Source organism: Nycticebus coucang, chromosome 21 (genome assembly GCF_027406575.1).
Source record: "Nycticebus coucang isolate mNycCou1 chromosome 21, mNycCou1.pri, whole genome shotgun sequence".
In the NCBI taxonomy this organism is placed as follows: domain Eukaryota; kingdom Metazoa; phylum Chordata; class Mammalia; order Primates; family Lorisidae; genus Nycticebus; species Nycticebus coucang.
The window spans coordinates 17,351,135-17,368,891 of NC_069800.1; the positions used below are offsets into that span (position 1 = coordinate 17,351,135).

At 42.9% G+C, this 17,757-nt stretch overlaps 2 protein-coding genes and 1 pseudogene across 4 annotated transcripts in view; 1 reads left to right on the forward strand and 2 right to left on the reverse strand.

Moving 5' to 3' along the window:
- The window catches only part of KAT14 (lysine acetyltransferase 14), a 48,382-nt gene extending 45,194 nt beyond the window's left edge, over nt 1-3,188 (reverse strand). For both annotated transcript variants that reach the window (XM_053574123.1, XM_053574122.1), the window contains exons 1-2: nt 2,923-3,188; nt 607-725 (exon numbers count right to left, since the gene is read on the reverse strand). In XM_053574123.1, coding sequence (XP_053430098.1) covers nt 607-725; nt 2,923-3,181 — 378 coding nt within the window. In that variant the 5' untranslated portion in view covers nt 3,182-3,188. The remainder of the gene's footprint in view (nt 1-606; nt 726-2,922) is intronic.
- A 296-nt stretch (nt 3,189-3,484) lies between these two features.
- Nucleotides 3,485-8,186, reverse strand: LOC128573749 (protein PET117 homolog, mitochondrial). The gene is made up of 2 exons (XM_053574124.1): nt 8,008-8,186; nt 3,485-3,634 (listed from the first exon to the last, which is right to left on the reverse strand). Exons 1-2 carry the CDS (start codon nt 8,101-8,103, stop codon nt 3,485-3,487), a joined length of 246 nt encoding a protein of 81 aa, XP_053430099.1. The 5' UTR covers nt 8,104-8,186.
- A 6,093-nt stretch (nt 8,187-14,279) lies between these two features.
- LOC128573750 (40S ribosomal protein S2-like) lies at nt 14,280-15,193 on the forward strand (annotated as a pseudogene). Its single transcript, XR_008376538.1, has one exon. The product of XR_008376538.1 is annotated as a 40S ribosomal protein S2-like (transcript).
- The last annotated feature ends 2,564 nt before the right edge of the window (nt 15,194-17,757 follow it).

Genomic DNA, 17,757 nt, shown 5'->3' on the forward strand with positions numbered 1-17,757 from the left:
TTGATGCCTCACTATACATATTATACATTCTTATATATAAATATAGAAACAAAACCAAAAAAAAAACTTAATACAAGCTGCAGATCAGTAAAAAGCTATTACTTAGGCTACAGTTAGTTGGTTTAGATTAAGGTGTTGATACGGGAGATGGTTAAAAGTAAACATAAGTATTTATCAAACAAAAAATACTCAAACATCTCTAAGATCAAACCTAAAGAAGATGGGTTTTGTTAGTTTGTGATCAGTCACAATGCTTCTTCCAAATCTGTTTTCAATGTTACCATCTTTACCTTTTTTAAAATTGTTTTACTGTTCTAAAATGGCTGCCAGAAAAATGTGAACTTCATTTTTAATTACCATCAGAGACCTTGGTATTACATATAAATGAAGTGTGAGATTTTCAAGAATCTCAAACCCATTCACTAAGTTAGTAATTTTAACAAGAACTCTTTTTTCTCCATATAATTAGTATCTAATTTTCATTGTGAAATAAAAAGCACCCCCAAAACAACACAAAAGCTCTTAAGTGTCTCACTCTAGATAGTCATCCCAACAAATCCTTTGGAGGACCACCCTCCTGAATCTCGGGAAGAGCATTTTACTCACTTGTTGCCACGTGAGCTTCAGCCTTTCATACTGTTCCTTGCCATCTGCTGAGCAATCAGAACAAGTAAATCTAAAAAAATTATCACCTTTAAGGTAACTGAGCTGTTCCCTCAGCTGACCTAGAAGAAAAACAAAAAGTCACATCATAGGTATCCAGAGCAGCAGTAACCCAAAGATTTAAACTGTTTATCAACCAGATTTTCCAAATTTTCCAAGTTTCCCATGGGTTTGGTTTTTTTCAGCCAACCCACAGAGCTGGCCTGTGGTGTGAGAGGACAGAAAGATTTTTGGCCTCCTAGCACCAAGTGCACACCTACTCGGATCTATGGTTTCTTAACTTTAAGGAGGAAGGTACTAGAAAAGCAGGTATTATTGCTCTAAACTGGCTTTTCCAACTGTCACATTCTTGACTTCTACAAGCAGGTCTCTTCACAAGTTCTTTCAAATATCTAAGCTTACATGCTGGGCTAGGAACCAGGAATACAACTTTCTTTTTTTGAGACAGAACCTCAAGCTATCCCCCTGGTAGAGTGCCGTCACATCACAGCAACCTCAAACTCCTGGGCTCAAGCAATTCTCTTGCCTCAGCCTCCAGAGTAGCTAAGACTACAGACGCCCCCACAACGCCCGTCTTTTTTTTTTTTTTTTTTTGGGGGGGGGGGTGTAGTTTTCATTGTTTGGCAGGCCCCAGGCCAGATTCAAACCCGCCAGCTCCGATGTACGTGGCTGGCACCTTAGCCGCTTGAGCTACAGGCACCACCAGGAATACAACTTTCAAGATAGACATGGTGCTTGCTCTCTCAGTCTTAGACGAAAGTAGGTAATCACAACAGCACAGACTCTTCATCCTCACTTTGCATAAGAATCACCCAAGGAGTTGCTTTTTGTTTTCTACCCTAGCAGACACTAGATGAAATGAATCAATCTGTCAAGCAAGGCCTAGGCCTCTGCATTTTTTGAAAGATGCTCAGGCGATGCTGATGCTCTGGGATGCATGAAAACCACAGGAATAAGATGTGCACCACAGGACAACATGGGGGCACATCAAAGGGGTGCCCAGTCTATACTGGGAAGATGGGGGCCAGATTAGAAATTGGCCAGGTGAAGAGGGGGTGCCTGTGGATATGGGGGAGCGCATGGAGGCTATAGAGATGCACATTCCAGAATGGAAACAAAATGTGCTACATGGTAAGGATAAGAAGAATGGATATGGGGGAGGGCATGGAGGCTATAGAGATGCACATTCCAGACAGTTAACAAAAATGAGCTACATCATAAGGATAAGAAGAATTACTTGGGGAGAATAAAAAGTTCACCGAAACTGCAAAGTTGTCCATATGGGGATAGGAGAGGCTAAGTTAACAGGGTTAACAAAGGTAGGTCATTTATCCTGGTAGGACAAAGGAAAAGCCATGAGATGTTCAGCAGAACCCAGAATTAACAAGCAGAAAGAGCTCAGAAGCAAAACCAGCTAGTAAGTAGTAAATTCTAGGTTTTTGTCCTCTGTGAAAATGTTATTATTAATTTGAATTAGGTGAACCAAGATTTCCACATACTAGAAAATGACCCATGTCACAATAACATAAATTTCTCTTAGTTACAAAATCTATTACACAAAACATTCCTCAGATACATGTCTTTTCTAATCTCTTGCCTAATGAAAAAATCCCTGCTTCAGTGGGAATCCTATAATGGCTGGAAAGCCATGCTCCCCAAGAGCCAGAAAGCTATCAGTTGAAAATATCAAGATTGAGGTGATCAGGATGCTTGTATGTACATATCCCTTACAGGTCCCGGAAAATGGCACAAAACACCTTCAATTTGCTAATTCTGACCTCACTCCATGTAAGTTAAATATTAACAGAGTAATTTTCATGCACTTGAAAATTAATTCTATATTAATTTGGCCCCAAATCCATAATGCAATTGTATTAGAAAAAATATGGCTAACCCAAGATTTCCAATTTTCTTATTTTTATTGGGTTCCCACCCAAGGGGAACAATGTACTGGCATATGGCACATTTCCAGAGGGAAGGAAACAACTACAACTCAGACTCTACATTATGCAAACAACGTAATGTAATCATGTATCATATTAATCTGAAATTTTAAAAATATTAAATTAAAAAGTGTTAATTTAACAATGTGACAGAGATTGACATTTTTATTAGTACAAATATGTCTCTGTTTTGTATAAATTTATAGTTGATCAACTAAATAATAAATATTTAAGTCTACTTTACATTCAAGTTTCTTTCACAGGTTAGAAAAACAAACAGGAATTGACAAATAAAAGGAATTGGGAAGTTCCTTACTGGTCGGTATCCATTTTTGGCACTTGTCACAGAAGTAAGACAGCTGCTCCTCCATCCACGACACATCTCCCTCATCGCTGTTCAGGGAATCCCCACTCTGGTCATGAGATAAGTCCACTGATGCCTGATCCTCCGATTCAACAATAAGGAGTGTCTCTCCCTCCACTTCACCCTCCTCCAGCCCTTCCGAGGTAGATGTTCTTGTGGCTTCATCATCGTGTCGACTTATCAAACTACTCAGGTGGATGTTACTCTCCATCCCTTCCTTCTCACAGGTTCAGAAGTGCTTTTCAGTAATCCTAATTAGCTCTGGACACTGAACTTAAAGGAGCTTCTACCAGGCTCTCACAGACAGAAGCGCTTCAGAAGAGCATCTGCCCATACATCTTTATTCAGATGTAAAGGACTTAAAAAGATCATACTTTAGAATGTATGATCAACTGTCCTTTATTTGATCATTTTAAAAAACAATGACATAAAAAAGATTAGGACATCACTAAGCTATTCTCCATTCCACACACACACCCAGTGTTGTTTGTCCCACTGATATTTCATATTCAAGTCATGTTTCCTGAGAACCTTTTGCCAATAACATCTTCTCTCTTTCTGCTTCAAGTTGCCCAGTCAAAATAATCTGTTCTTCCAAAAGACGAATGTTTTCTTTTTTCCGGTTCTGCCGCTCAATGTCTCTGATCACTCCCTCACGAAGCCTCTAAAAACGTAAGGAACAGATTTCAGTTACACCCAGAACAGGTGGTTCTCATCCTTGTGCCATTCAAATCCAAATAACAGTATTACCAAAATACACTAAAATGTTCAGATTCCAAATACCCAATTACTATTTTAACTTTTGTACAAATGTAAAATGTACCCAAATGTAACAAAGAAGCAATCAAACAATTTGGTAGTATACTGTTATTACTGGAATGACTTATTACCATATTTTAAGATAGTCTTGAACATTTAGTACAGAAAACTTAATGGGAACTAGCAAAAAATTAAAAGCTGGCACTACGTTGAATTTTAAAAGTTCAACTGATAGACACTTTAAAGACTTGACACAGCCACTGTGATGGCTGTAGTCCTATAGTCCCAGCTACTCAAGAGGCTGAGGTGGTGCAGCTCGGTGCTGGAAGCACAGTGGTTAGGGCACCAGCCACATACACCAAGACTGGTGGGTTCAAACCCAGCCTGGGCCAGCTAAACAATGACAACTGCAACAAAAAATAGCCGGGCACCTGTAGTCCCAGCTACTTGGGAGGCTGAGGCGAGAGCTTGAGCCCAAGAGTTTGAGGTTGCTGTGAGCTGTGATGCCACAGCACTCTACTGAGGGTGACATAGTAAGACTCTGTCTCAAAAAACAAAAAGAGGCTGGGGTGGAGGACCATTTGACCAGCCTGGGCAATAAAGTGAAGACCCAAACACAAAAATTAATTAATGAGAAAAAATAAAAACTTGATAAGTTACTATGGTAGCACTGTGGGCTACTGTCCTGTTAGCAATTATCCTAGCTGAACAATAAACATCAAGAGAAAAAAAACCTAGATACCAAAATCCGAACTGTTACTGATACAAGAAAAAATTTGGCTTCTTCTAGCATGTAAAAATCATACAAAATTATTAATCAACTACATTAACAGAGGCTGGGCACTGCAGCTCACAACTGTAATCCTAGCACTTTAGGATGCAAAAGTGGAAGGATCACTTAAGCCCAGAAGTTTGAGACCCCATCTATACAAAAAATCTAAAATTAGCCAGGCATAGTGGTACATACCTATAGTCCCAGTTAGTCATCTTGACAGGACTGCTTGAGCCTGGGAGTTCAAGGTTGCAGTGAGCTACCACTATGCCACTGCAATTCAACCTGGGCAATAGGGCAAGACCCTGGCTCTTTAAACGAAAAAATAAAACAAAACAAACCCACCTAACAGGCACACTACCTAGGTGTGGGACCCACCTACAAATGAGACTTTAACCTTACAAACGCAAACTATGGAATCTGTTTTTACCCCCACATTAACCTGTAATAAAAATTTTTTAAAATATATGTAACAGAGAGAGAGAGAAAGAAAAAAAAAAAAAAAGAATGCTATTACCACAGTTAAAAAAAAGACCCATCAATGGTAGTTACCTTGACAAACACTAAAAAAACAAGCAGAGAATTCCAGAACCGAGACCTAGGACCTAAGATGAGACTTTTAAAAGCATTAATTCAGTCACTACTAATAACTTTTTATAGTTTACAACTCACAAAATAGTAAGTTTTTAATAGTGGCCTTACAAAGTAGAATAAATGAAAAGTAGAGCCCCACAGCCTGGGTATGTTTGGTTTTCTTTTCTTTTTTTTTTTTTTTTGTAGAGACAGAGTCTCACTTCACTGCCCTCGGTAGAGTGCCGTGGCGTCACACGGCTCACAGCAACCTCCAGCTCTTGGGCTTATGTAATTCTCTTGCCTCAGCCTCCAGAGCAGCTGGGACTACAGGCGCCCGCCACAACGCCCGGCTATTTTTTTTTTGTTGTTGCAGTTCGGCCGGGGCTGCGTTTGAACCCGCCACCCTCGGCATATGGGGCCGGCGCCCTGCTCACTGAGCCACAGGCGCCGCCCGGGTATGTTTGGTTTTCTAAAAATTATTACATCAGTTTTTTAAAACTCAGCTAGTACCTGCTTGCTGCACCTCCTCCAGGCCTATACCTTCATTCACTATTATGAGAAAGTTGGGAAACTTAAAGAGTCCTGGGACTGATGACTCAACTGAAACCCAACTCTCTTGAACCCTGCACCTTTGGCAAGATCCCCAACGAGACAAACATGGAGGTGCTTATTTTTATCTTGTGCTCCTTACACCATGACCTACCTACATACCTCCTCCCCACACAAAGCCACACCATCCACTGGAATCATCCTTCCACACCTGCCTCCCAGATGCTACACTTCCATGCACATGCTTATGATCTTGTTTTCCATCCCATTATTTGAGCTCTTCCTCCAGGTTTCGATGTCTACCCTGTTGCCTCACACATCCTTCCTGTGACCTCTACTTAGCTACCTTACTAACCATTCCCTTACTAGCTTCCAAACAGCCTTCCTTACTAACTTCCAAAGACCTCTTCATTATTCTAACCTCTTCACAACTCCAACACCTCGAACTCTAGGCTCCTCATATAGTAGTACTTGGTTTTTGTTGAGTTACCGTGCGGATTACATATGATATATATAAATATATAAATATATTGTATGCTTAGCATACAATAGCACCTGGCAGGACACAACAGTCATTATTTAATTTCTTGCTTCCTTGAACGTTCAGACATATCCACCAATGCCAATCAAATGTGTCCTATTTTCCACTGCCAGAATGCGAGCCCCTAATGAAGGACCAGATGTAAAATAAACCCAAGTTATTCTACACAATCTTTTCTTCATCTCTAATTTCCAAGTAACCACTTTTCCATTCTCTAACACAGTGGGTCTCAACCCTGGCTTTGTGTTAAAAATCCTCTGAGTGGCTTTTAAAACATACCTACTCCAGGTGCCCACCCCCAAGAGACTCTGGCTTAATTTGTAAGGAGTAGGGACTAAGCCTTAGTCACACAGCAAAAACCTGCTAGGTACACCTGATGAGCAGCTAGGGTTCAGGACCAACCCATCCCCACATGATTCTCTTCAAAAATCATTGACTTCCCTGACCTCAGAACTACATCTGACATACCTTCTTCCACCCCATCTCAAGTTTTCTCCAGATCATCATCTTTTCCCTTTCCTCCTAAGAGAAGGAAGTCTCATGCCCCTGTTCCAAAAGCTACCCTCGGGCGGCGCCTGTGGCTCAAAGGGGTAAGGTGCTGGCACCATATGCAGGAGGTGGTGGGTTCAATCCCAGCCTTGGCCAAAAACTGCAAAAAAAAAAAAAAAAAAAGCTACCCTCTTAGAACCACACTTTAAACCCAAATCTCTATACTCTCTTCTGTGCCCTTTTCATCAGTCATGCCATCTCCCCTCAACATTCTTGTATCATCACATGCTTCCTCTCCTCTGATTTCCACAGATTGCGAACATGCAGAACAAAGACGTCCTCTTCTTTGTCGCTGTATACCACAGCCCAAAGCGCTGGACAGCCAAATCAAGGAAAGACTGTTTATTCATGATTCATCCAGTTCATTATTTCCATCCTCAACAAACGAGGTTTAGCCACAACTATCAAGTTGTTCTCTGACCTCTAGCCCTTTCTCACACTCAACATTCAGCACTATTGTGGATCATTAATAGACTCTAGAGCAGTTGTGTTTCTTTATCTTTGTATTCCCAAAGTACTTAGTGAGGTACCTGGCATACAGTGGTCAGTGATTAAACATTTGCCAACTTGAATGAAAAAGAAAATAATGAAGCGGGAGAGACAAAAGAGACGGTTAGTTAACTGATCAGTGAATCGCAGATATTTACAAAAATAAAAATGCCAAAAAGAAAATGTGGAGGCTGGCATCGTTCCCAGAACCTACAGTTTCCGTAACAAACTGTTAATTTAAACAAAAAATACAAAACACCTCACCAAATTACCTTGGCCAAAAGCACTAAAGGTGGGTTATGGGGGCGCCTCCTTTGCCGCGAGATAAAATCATCAGCACTTGGCACGTAAAACATATTAGGCTTGAGCCCCAACTTGGGCCTGGGGGTGGGGAAGAGGCTAGCAACTTACTGAAAGCACCCCAAGTTAAATCCTTTCTCGCCTTCTACTTTATAGCGGCCCAAGTGAGATGCTGAAAGGTCCGCTTCACTGCGGGTTGGCTGTGGCTTGAGAATGGAACCGCCGGGCACCACAGGAGCGCGCGCTCGCTGGAGCAGGCTCCTTCGGCGCAGGGGTCCCAGCCGCCAGCCAGACGCGTCTCCCCAGACCTCCAGACTGCAGACGCCGAGGGCAGCCGCTGCGCCACAGCCACAAATGCGTGGGGGTGCGCAGGCCGAGGAAGGCGGAAGGGGAAAGACTCGAGGAGGAAGATCGAGCAGGAGCAGGCGAACCACGCGGACAGAGACCCCAAGAAGCCCGAGGCAGCCGCGCGCAAGCCGGGAAGAGACGGTCACGTGACACCGACCTGCTGGTCCTGCCGCTGCTTCAGGTGCACGCCGACCACTGTGGCCGCCGTCAGCAGCACCGAGAGGCCCAGCACTGCCTTCGAGGTCCTGGACATCACCCAGCCGGCCCCAGCGGCCTCTTCCTCCCGCCCGCCGGAGGCGCCGGGGTCACCGATGAGCGCGCGCAGCGGCTGGTCGGGGCCAGGCTCGACCCCTCGAGCGCAGAGCTACAGCCGTCGTGCGCGCCGCCCGCCGCCGCCAGGCGCGAGTAATCAAGAGCCGAGCCCGAGCCGCAGAGTTAGAAATCCCAAATGTAACTGCGGAGCTCCGGCGCGAGCTAGCCCCAACGCCTTGCCAGGGTAGGAGTTCCGCTCCTGAGCCAACTCAGTCTCGCCACGGCGTTCTGGCGGCGGAGGTGAACTGAGGAACCGACGTTCCCACAGGGGTGCAGTGCTGACCCTCCGGGCGTCTGGCTGGTGCAGGCGCCTTGCCCAATACCCACTTCCCCCCAGCCCAGCCCCTTACCGCCCGTTGCCGGGGCAGGTGCCCACCGAGTTGGGTAGTTTCCGAGGCCTTAGTGGAGTCCTCAAGGTTTTGCTTGAGGATCCAGAATTAAAATTCTTAGACGCTGTCACTTGGCTTTCCCCTCGACTCTCTGGGACAATTGGTCAGGCTTTGATTATTTTAAAAATCGCAAAACCTTCTGGCTAAAGAGTATGCCGACTGGGAGCGACACCTCCTTGAAGCTTGATAAGGACAGCGCCGAGTGACGGGTCAGGAAGTTTGCCCGGCCCTGTCACCTTTTGAGATCACTTTTACACCTTTGGAGCCTCAGTTTCCGTGCCAGTAATGTGGGCACATTTCTTGTGGGCGCATTACTAGGAAAATAAATGATAGGATGAAATTGGGAATAGTGTGAAGAAAAGGTGCAGGGTGTCATTTTCACTTCTGCAAGGGGTAGAAAGAGACATGGTCTCCCAGAAACTTTAAGTGTTTGATGGAGGAGCCAATGAAGAGAAAGATCATTCTTTCCCAGTAAAACCCACGAACAAAGAGCTTCTTCCTATGGAAATAGCTACATATGATGTTGATCAGGGCAAGGTTTTGGTTAGCATCACCCCAGATGAACATTTGTCTCTGTCCATAGCACTTTGCTATTGCAGTTTCTGTTATGTGAGCATAAATGGCATGAGGCTAATATTGCCCTTAAGAAATGTAATTAATGAAAATTAAAAAGGTATTTTTTTCAAATGTCATTTTGTCTGCAGCATTTTTTTGCTTTCTGTGGACAACGGAAATTGGGAAATAGAATTCCTGCTCTAATGAACTTTCGAGTGAGAACCAATTTAATTCAGGGTGTATTTGCATATTTTTCTAAAAAATAAAATTATATTAGACTTCTTTTTACCTGTGATAGACCCTAATTATTTTTTGCTGTAAATCAGTGATCCTTCCAACAGAGTTCCCGTCTTTAGAATGCAGGTCAGGGAGATGGATGGCCTTTAATTCTGACTAATTTTTCAATTTGTCTTTTTTTTTTTTTTTTTGCAGACCTCCTCCATGGTAACAACTTGTCTTTTTAAAAATCCTAAACATGGGCTTGGCACCTGTGGCTCAAGTGCCTAAGGTGCCAGCCACATACACCTGAGCTGGTGGATTCAAATCCAGCCTGAGCCCGCCAAACAACAATGACAAGTACAACTAAAAAATAGCCTGGTGTTATGGTGGACGCCTATAGTACCAGCTCATTGGGAGGTAGAGGCAGGAGAATTGCTTAAGCCCAGGAGTTGGAGGTTGCTGTGAGCTGTGATGCCATGGCGCTCTATCTAGGGCGACAGCTTGAGGCTCTGTCTCAGAAAAAAAAAAAAAATCCTATACATGTTAATTGTGTTAAATAGAAAAGTGGATTATCTGTTTAAGCATTTATAAATCTAAGCAGGATGTTTTGTGTGGTTATTGTAACATGAATTACTGAGTTGTTCCACTGCATACTATCAAACACTGAAAAGGAACTTTTTTTCCATAAAAATAATTTCCTGACACCACAGCATGCTCCCAAGGGTGACAAAGAATTCTATACTGGTAAATAAGGGAATTACTTGGAGTTATACTCTGACTGAATTCAAGGAGAGTTTAATAATATCACTTTGAATCCAAAATGGCAGTCGAGAAATAGCCTCCCTGCAACAGGGCACGGTGAGTCTGGGGAGATAAGACTCCAGGCATCTCTGGCTGGTGGGATCTGCCTATAATCATCCCTTTGAGGATATGGGGAGTCAGCAAGGAACTTCTGGACCCCAAGATGAAGACAAAAACAGTGGAAAACTGGCAAGTCGTTGCGTGTGTCCAATCGACCTAATCCCGCTGGCAGCCGTAAGTACAAGCAACAGTGAGACTGCAAACCGGAAAGGCCTTACCTGTGAACTGTTTCAGTGTTTTTGGTCTTGGCATTCAGTTGAACTGCCTTTCGGGAGAGCTTGAGCAGGAGTGCGGAGAACTTTGAGCATTGTCTAGGGCCCCAGACTGAGGTGCTGAGCCAGATGGAGCTAATAGTGTTTGCCTGTGGGCCACAGGGAGCCATTGTGAGAGATCTGCCCCAGCAAGCTCCACGCTCAGGGTCACAGACCAAGGATCGGGCGGGAGCTAGTAACCTAGTGACGGAGCAACCTAAATGAGGGGACTGAGCTACCTTACAGCCTTAACCCTCAGGGGCAGAGTGAGACAAGTTTTGGCACACTGGAGCCTTGGGCTGTTGCCCTGGGTAGAGTGCCATGGCATCACAGCTCATACCGACCTCAAACTCCTGGGCTTGGCACCGCCTGGACCTCCAGAAGAGCTGCGCCATGATCCCTGACATGCGACCCATGCACGTAGGGCCTCCGCATGCCCTGACCAGGAACTGCAGGAGCCGCGCAACACTGCGTCCTCCCTCCTGTACCCTCCCTGCCTCCACGCCACTTGTCTGGTCAGGGACTCTGCTAGCCGCATGCCCTCCAGAGCCCTCCCTGCCTCTGTGCAGAGCCCTTCTCCTGGCCAGAGACTGCTGGAGCCTTGGGCTCTCTGTGACAAACTCACTGGGCACAAGGCACTACCAGAACCATGTGCACCACCTCCTGCCCTGTTGCTGAATCTGGGTGTGTCACACTCCAGAGATGCTTCCAAAACCAGAACTCCCTGGCTGTGGCAGCCCAGAGGAACTACACAGAGCTGCTCCCTACAAAGATCCAGCAATAATAGAGTGATCCCGCTGTGGTCTAATCTTGGAAAAACACCTCCCCAACTCTGCGGATGGCCAGAGGCAACGGTGAAAAACAATCATGAGGCGAAATCAACAGAAAAACTCTGGCAATATGAATAGTCAGAGTAGATCGACTCCCCCAAGGATCAATGGGGCAGACACAGCACAAGATCCCATGCAAAAATTGCTGAGATGTCAGAAATCAAATTCAGAATCTGGATAGAAAATAAGATCAAAATAGAATTCCAAGCAGTAACCCAAAAGATATCTCAAGAATTCAACGAATTCAAAGACCAAATGACCAAAGATTATGACACATTGAGACAAGAAGTTGCAGCCCTCAAAGATCTGAGAAACACAGTAGAATCCCTCAGTAACAGAATGGAGCAAGCAGAAGAAAGAACATCTGACATTGAAGACAAAGCTTGCAAACGCTCCCAAACTCTCAAAGAGGAAGAGAAATGGAGGGCAAAAACAGATCACTCTCTCAGACAGCTCTGGGATAATTTGAAGAAATCCAATATTCGTTTTATAGGGATCCCCGAAAGTGACAAAGTGGCTTCACAAGGCACAGAGTCTCTTCTCCATCAGATTATGAAGAACTTTCCAGACATGCCAAGAGATTCTGAAATTCAGATAGCAGACAGTTTCAGAACTCCAGCACAACTCAACGCAAATAAGACATCCCCCAAACACATCATAATCAACTTTATAAAGTTAATATGAAGAAAAAATTCTAAAAGCAGCCAGACGAAAGAAAAACATTACCTACAAGGGCAAGAATATTAGAATAACTACAGATCTCTCTGCTGAAACCTTTCAAGCTAGAAGAGGATGGTCATTGACTTTTAATCTCCTAAAACAAAATAACTTTCAACCCAGGATCCTGTACCAGCTAAACTGAGTTTCATTTATGACGGAGAAATTAAATACTTCAATGACATTCACATGTTGAAGAAATTTGCCATAACTAAACCAGCTCTCCAGGATATTCTCAGACCTATCCTCCATAAAGACCAGCGTAATCCTCCACCACAAAAGTAAACCCACCCAGGGCGGCACCTGTGGCTCAGTGAGTAGGGCGCCAGCCCCATATGCCGAGGGTGGCAGGTTCAGACCCGGCCCCGGCCAAACTGCAACAAAAAAAAAAATAGCCGGGCGTTGTGGCAGGCGCCTGTGGTCCCAGCTACTGGGGAGGCTGAGGCAAGAGAACCGCATAGGCCCAAGAATTGGAGGTTGCTGTGAGCCGTGTGACGCCACGGCACTCTACCCGAGGGCGGTACAGTGAGACTCTGTCTCTACAAAAAAAAAAAAAAAAAGTAAACCCACCCAGAAAATTTTGATCAAATTCCAACTTCCACAGTCGCAAAAGGATTAAAAATGTCCACCGGACTCTCAAAAGGATTATCAATATTCTCAATTCATGTGAATGGTTTAAATTGTCCTCTAAAGAGGCACAGGTTGGCTGACAGGATACAAAAACTCAAGCCAGATATCTGCTTCATACAAGAATCACATCTTACATTAAAAGACAAATATAGACTCAAGGTGAAGGGATGGTCGTCTATAATCCAGGAAAATGGAAAACAGAAAAAAGCAGGCGTTGCAATCCTATTCGCAGACACAATAGGCTTTAAACCAACCGAAATAAGGAAGGATAAGGATGGACACTTCATATTTGTTAAAGGTAATACTCAATATGATGAGATTTCAATTATTAATATTTATGCACCCAACCAGAACGCACCTCAATTTATAAGAGAAACTCTAACAGACATGAACAACTTGATTTCCTCCAGTTCCATAGTAGTTGGAGATTTTAACACCCCTTTAGCAGTGCTGGATAGATCCTCCAAAAACAAGCTAAGCAAAGAAATTTTAGATTTAAACTTAGCCATTCAACATCTGGACTTAACAGACATCTACAGAACATTTCATCCCAACAAAACTGAATACACATTCTTCTCATCAGCCCACAGGACATACTCCAAAATGACCACATCCTAGGCCACAAATCTAACCTCAGCAAATTTAAAAAAATAGAAATTATTCTTTGCATCTTCTCAGGCCATCATGGAATAAAAAGTGAACTCAATAACAACAGGAACCTGCATACCCATACAAAAACATGGAAGCTGAACAACCTTATGCTGAAGGATAGATGGGTTGTAGACGAGAATAAGAAGGAAATCACCAAATTTTTGGAACAAAACAACAATCAAGACACGAATTACCAGAACCTTGGGACACTGCAAAGGCAGTACTAAGAGGGAAATTTATAGCACTACAAGCCTTCCTCAAGAAAACGGAGAGACAGGAAGTTAATAACTTAATGGGACATCTCAAGCAACTGGAGAAGGAAGAACACTCCAACCCCAAACCCAGAAGAAGAAAGGACATAACTAAAATCAGAGCAGAATTAAATGAAATTGAAAACAAAAGAATTATACAACAGATCAATAAATCCAAAAGTTGGCTTTTTGAAAAGATTAATGAAATAGACAAACCTTTGGCCAACCTAACCAGGAAAAAAAGAGTAAAATCTCTAATTTCATCAATCAGAAATGGTAACAATGAAATAACAACAGACCCCTCAGAAATTCAAAAATCCTTAACGAATACTACAAGAAACTTTACTCTCAGAAATATGAAAATCTGAAAGAAATCGACCAATACCTGGAAGTATGCCACCTACCAAGACTTAGCCAGAATGAAGTGAAAATGTTGAATAGGCCTATATCAAGTTCTGAAATAGCATCAACTATACAAAATCTCCCTAAAAAGAAAAGCCCAGGACCAGATGGCTTTACGTCAGAATTCTACCAAAACTTTAAAGAAGATCTAGTACCTATATTACTAAACCTCTTCTGAAATATAGAAAACGAAGGAATATTACCCAACACATTCTACAAAGCAAACATCACCTTGATCCCCAAACCATGGAAAGACTCAACAAGAAAAGAAAATTATAGACCAATCTCACTAATGAATTCATTGATGCTAAAATACTCAATAAGATCCTAACAAACGCTTCTTTTCCGACGAAAACACCAAATGGCCGATGACGCCAGTGCAGCGGGAGGGCCTGGAGGCCCCAGGGGCCTGGAATGGGAGGCCGTGGTGGTTTCCGTGAAGGCTTCGGCAGCGGCATCCGTGGCCAGGGTCGCGCTGGGGTTGGGGCCGGGGCCGAGGCCGAGGCCACGGAGCTGGCAGAGGCAAGGCCGAGGACAAAGAGTGGATGCCCGTCACCAAGCTGGGCCGCCTGGCTAAGGACATGAAGATCAAATCCCTGGAGGAGATATATCTTTTCTCTCTGCCCATTAAGTAATCTGAGATCATTGATTTTTTCTTGGGGGCATCTCTCAAGGATGAAGTTTTGAAGATTATGCCAGTGCAAAAACAGACTCGCGCTGGTCAGCGGACCAGGTTCAAGGTGTTTGTTGCTATGGTCACGTTGGTCTGGGTGTTAAGTGTTCCAAGGAAGTAGACACTGCCATCTGAGGTGCCATCATCCTGGCCAAGCTCTCTATTGTCCCAGTGCAGAGAGGCTACTGGGGGAATAAGATTGGCAAGCATCACACTGTTCCTTGCAAGGTGACAGGCCACTGTGTCTCTGTGCTGGTACGTCTCATCCCTGCTCCTAGAGGAACTGGCATTGTCTCAGCGCCTGTGCCTAAGAAGCTGCTAATGATGGCTGGGATTGATGACTGCTACACTTCAGCCAGGGGCTGCACTGCCACCCTGGGCAACTTTGCCAAGGCCACTTTTGATGCCATTTCTAAGACCTACAGCTATCTCACTCCTGATCTCTGGAAAGAGACAGTGTTCACCAAGTCTCCTTACCAAGAATTCACTGACCATCTTGTCAAGACCCACACCAGAGTCTCCGTGCAGAGGACCCAGGCTCCAGCTGTGGCTACAACATACGGTTTTTATGCAATAATAAAGTGAATTGAGTCTGTTAAAAATAAATAAATAAATAAAAGATCCTAACAAACAGAATCCAACAACACAGCAAAAAAATTATACACCACGACCAAGTGGGATTTATCCCAGTGTCTCAAGGCTGGTTCAATATATGTAAATCTATAAATGTAATTCAGCACATAAACAAACTAAAAAATAAGGACCATATGATTCTTTCAATTGATGCAGAAAAAGCTTTTGATAATATCCAGCATCCCTTCATGATCAGAACACTTAAGAAAATCGGTATAGAAGGGACATTTCTTAAACTAATAGAGGCCATCTACAGCAAACCCACAGGCAATATCGTATTGAATGGAGTTAAATTGAAATCATTTTGACTTAGATCAGGAACCAGGCAAGGTTGTCCATTGTCTCTGTTGCTCTTTAGCATTATAATGGAAGTTTTAGCCATTCCAATTAGGGAAGAAAAGGCAATCAAGGGTATCCACATAGGGTCAGAAGAGATCAAACTTTCACTCTTCACAGATGATATGATCGTGTATCTGGAAAACACCAGGGATTCTACTACAAAACTTTTAGAAGTGATTAAGGAATACAGCAATGTCTCAGGCTACAAAATCAACACCCATAAATCTATAGCCTATATATATACCAACAATAACCAAGCCGAAAAAACAGTCAAGGACTCTATTCCTTTCACAGTAGTGCCAAAGAAGATGAAATATTTTGGAGTATACCTAACAAAGGACGTGAAAGATCTCTACGAAGAGAACTATGAAACTTTAAGAAAAGAAATAGCTGAAGATGTTAACAAATGGAAAAACATACCATGCTCATGGCTGGGAAGAATCAACATTGTTAAAATATCTATACTACCCAAAGCCATATGTAATTTTAATGCAATTCCTATTAAAGCTCCATTGTCATATTTTAAAGATCTTGAAAAAATAATACTTCGTTTTATATGGAATCAGAAAAAAACCTCGAATAGCCAAAACATTACTCAGCAATAAAAACACAGCAGGAGGAATCATGCTATCAGACCTGAGACTGTACTATAAATCGATAGTGATCAAAACAGCATGGTATTGGCACAAAAACAGAGAAGTAGATATCTGGAACAGAATAGAGAACCAAGAGATGAATCCAGCTACTTACCGTTATTTCATCTTTGACAAGCCAATTAAAAACACTCAGTGGAGAAAAGATTCCCTATTTAACAAATGATGCTGGGTGAACTGGCTGGCAACCTGTAGAAGATTGAAACTGGACCCACACCTTTCACCATTAACTAAGATAGACTCTCACTGGATAAAAGATTTAAACTGAAGACATGAAACTATAAAAATACTTGAACAAAGTGCAGGGAAAACTCTTGAAGGAATCTGCCTGGGTGAATATTTTATGAGGAGGACTCCCCAGGCAATTCAAGCAGTATCAAAAATCCACTACTGGGACATGATCAAATTAAAAAGCTTCTGCACAGCCAAGAACATAGTAAGTAAAGCAAGCAGACAGCCCTCAGAATGGGAGAAAATATTTGCTGGTTATACCTCCGATAAAGGTCTAATAACCAGAACCCACAGAGAACTCAAACGTATTAGCAAGAAAAGAACATGTGATCCCATCTCAGGGTGGGCAAGGGACTTGATGAGAAACTTCTCTAAAGAAGACAGATGCACAATCTACAAACACATGAAAAAAAGCTCATCATCCTTAATCATCAGAGAAATGCAAATCAAAACTACTTTGAGATATCACCTAACCCCAGAAAGAGTAGCCCACTTAACAAAATCCCAAAACCAGAGATGTTGGTATGGATGTGGAGAAAAGGGCACACTTCTACGCTGCTGGTGGGAATGCACACTAATACATTCCTTCTGGAAGGATGTTTGGAGAATACTTAGAGACCTAAAAATAGACCTGCCATTCGATCCTATAATTCCTTTACTAGGTTTATACCCAGAAGACCAAAAGTCACAATATAACAAAGACATCTGTACCAAAATGTTTATTGCAGCCCAATTCATAATTGCTAAGTCATGGAAGAAGCCCAAGGGCCCACTGACCCACGAATGGACTAGCAAATTGTGGTACATGTACACCATTGAATATTATGCAGCCTTAAAGAAAGATGGAGACTTTACTTCTTTCATGTTTACATGGATGGAGCTGGAACATATTCCTCTTAGCAAAGTATCTCAGGAATGGAAGAAAAAGTATCCAATGTACTCAGCCCTACTATGAAGCTAAATTATAGCTTTCACTTGAAGGCTATCACCTAACTATAGCACAAGACTATGAGGAAAGGGCCAAGGAAGGGGAAGGGAGTGGAGAGGTTAGGGTGGAGGGAGGGTAAGGGGTGGGGCCACACCTACGGTGCATCTTAGAATGGGTACAGGCGAAACTTACTAAAGGCAGAATACAAATGTCTACACACAATAACTAAGAAAATGCCATGAAGGTTACATTGAACAGTTTGATGAGAATATTTCAGATTGTATATGAAACCAGCACATTGTACCCCTTGATTGCACTAATGTACACAGCTATGATTTAACAATAAAAAAAAAGTAAAATAATTTCCTTCTAGCCTAAGTAC

Excerpts from the sequence above, each read along its gene's own strand:
- LOC128573749 (XM_053574124.1), bottom strand. The coding sequence starts at position 8,103 with ATGTCCAGGACCTCGAAGGCAGTGCTGGGCCTCTCGGTGCTGCTGACG. Across the intron at positions 3,635-8,007 it reads AGCAGCGGCAGGACCAGCAG|AGGCTTCGTGAGGGAGTGAT; the intron begins GTCGGTGTCACG and ends TTACGTTTTTAG.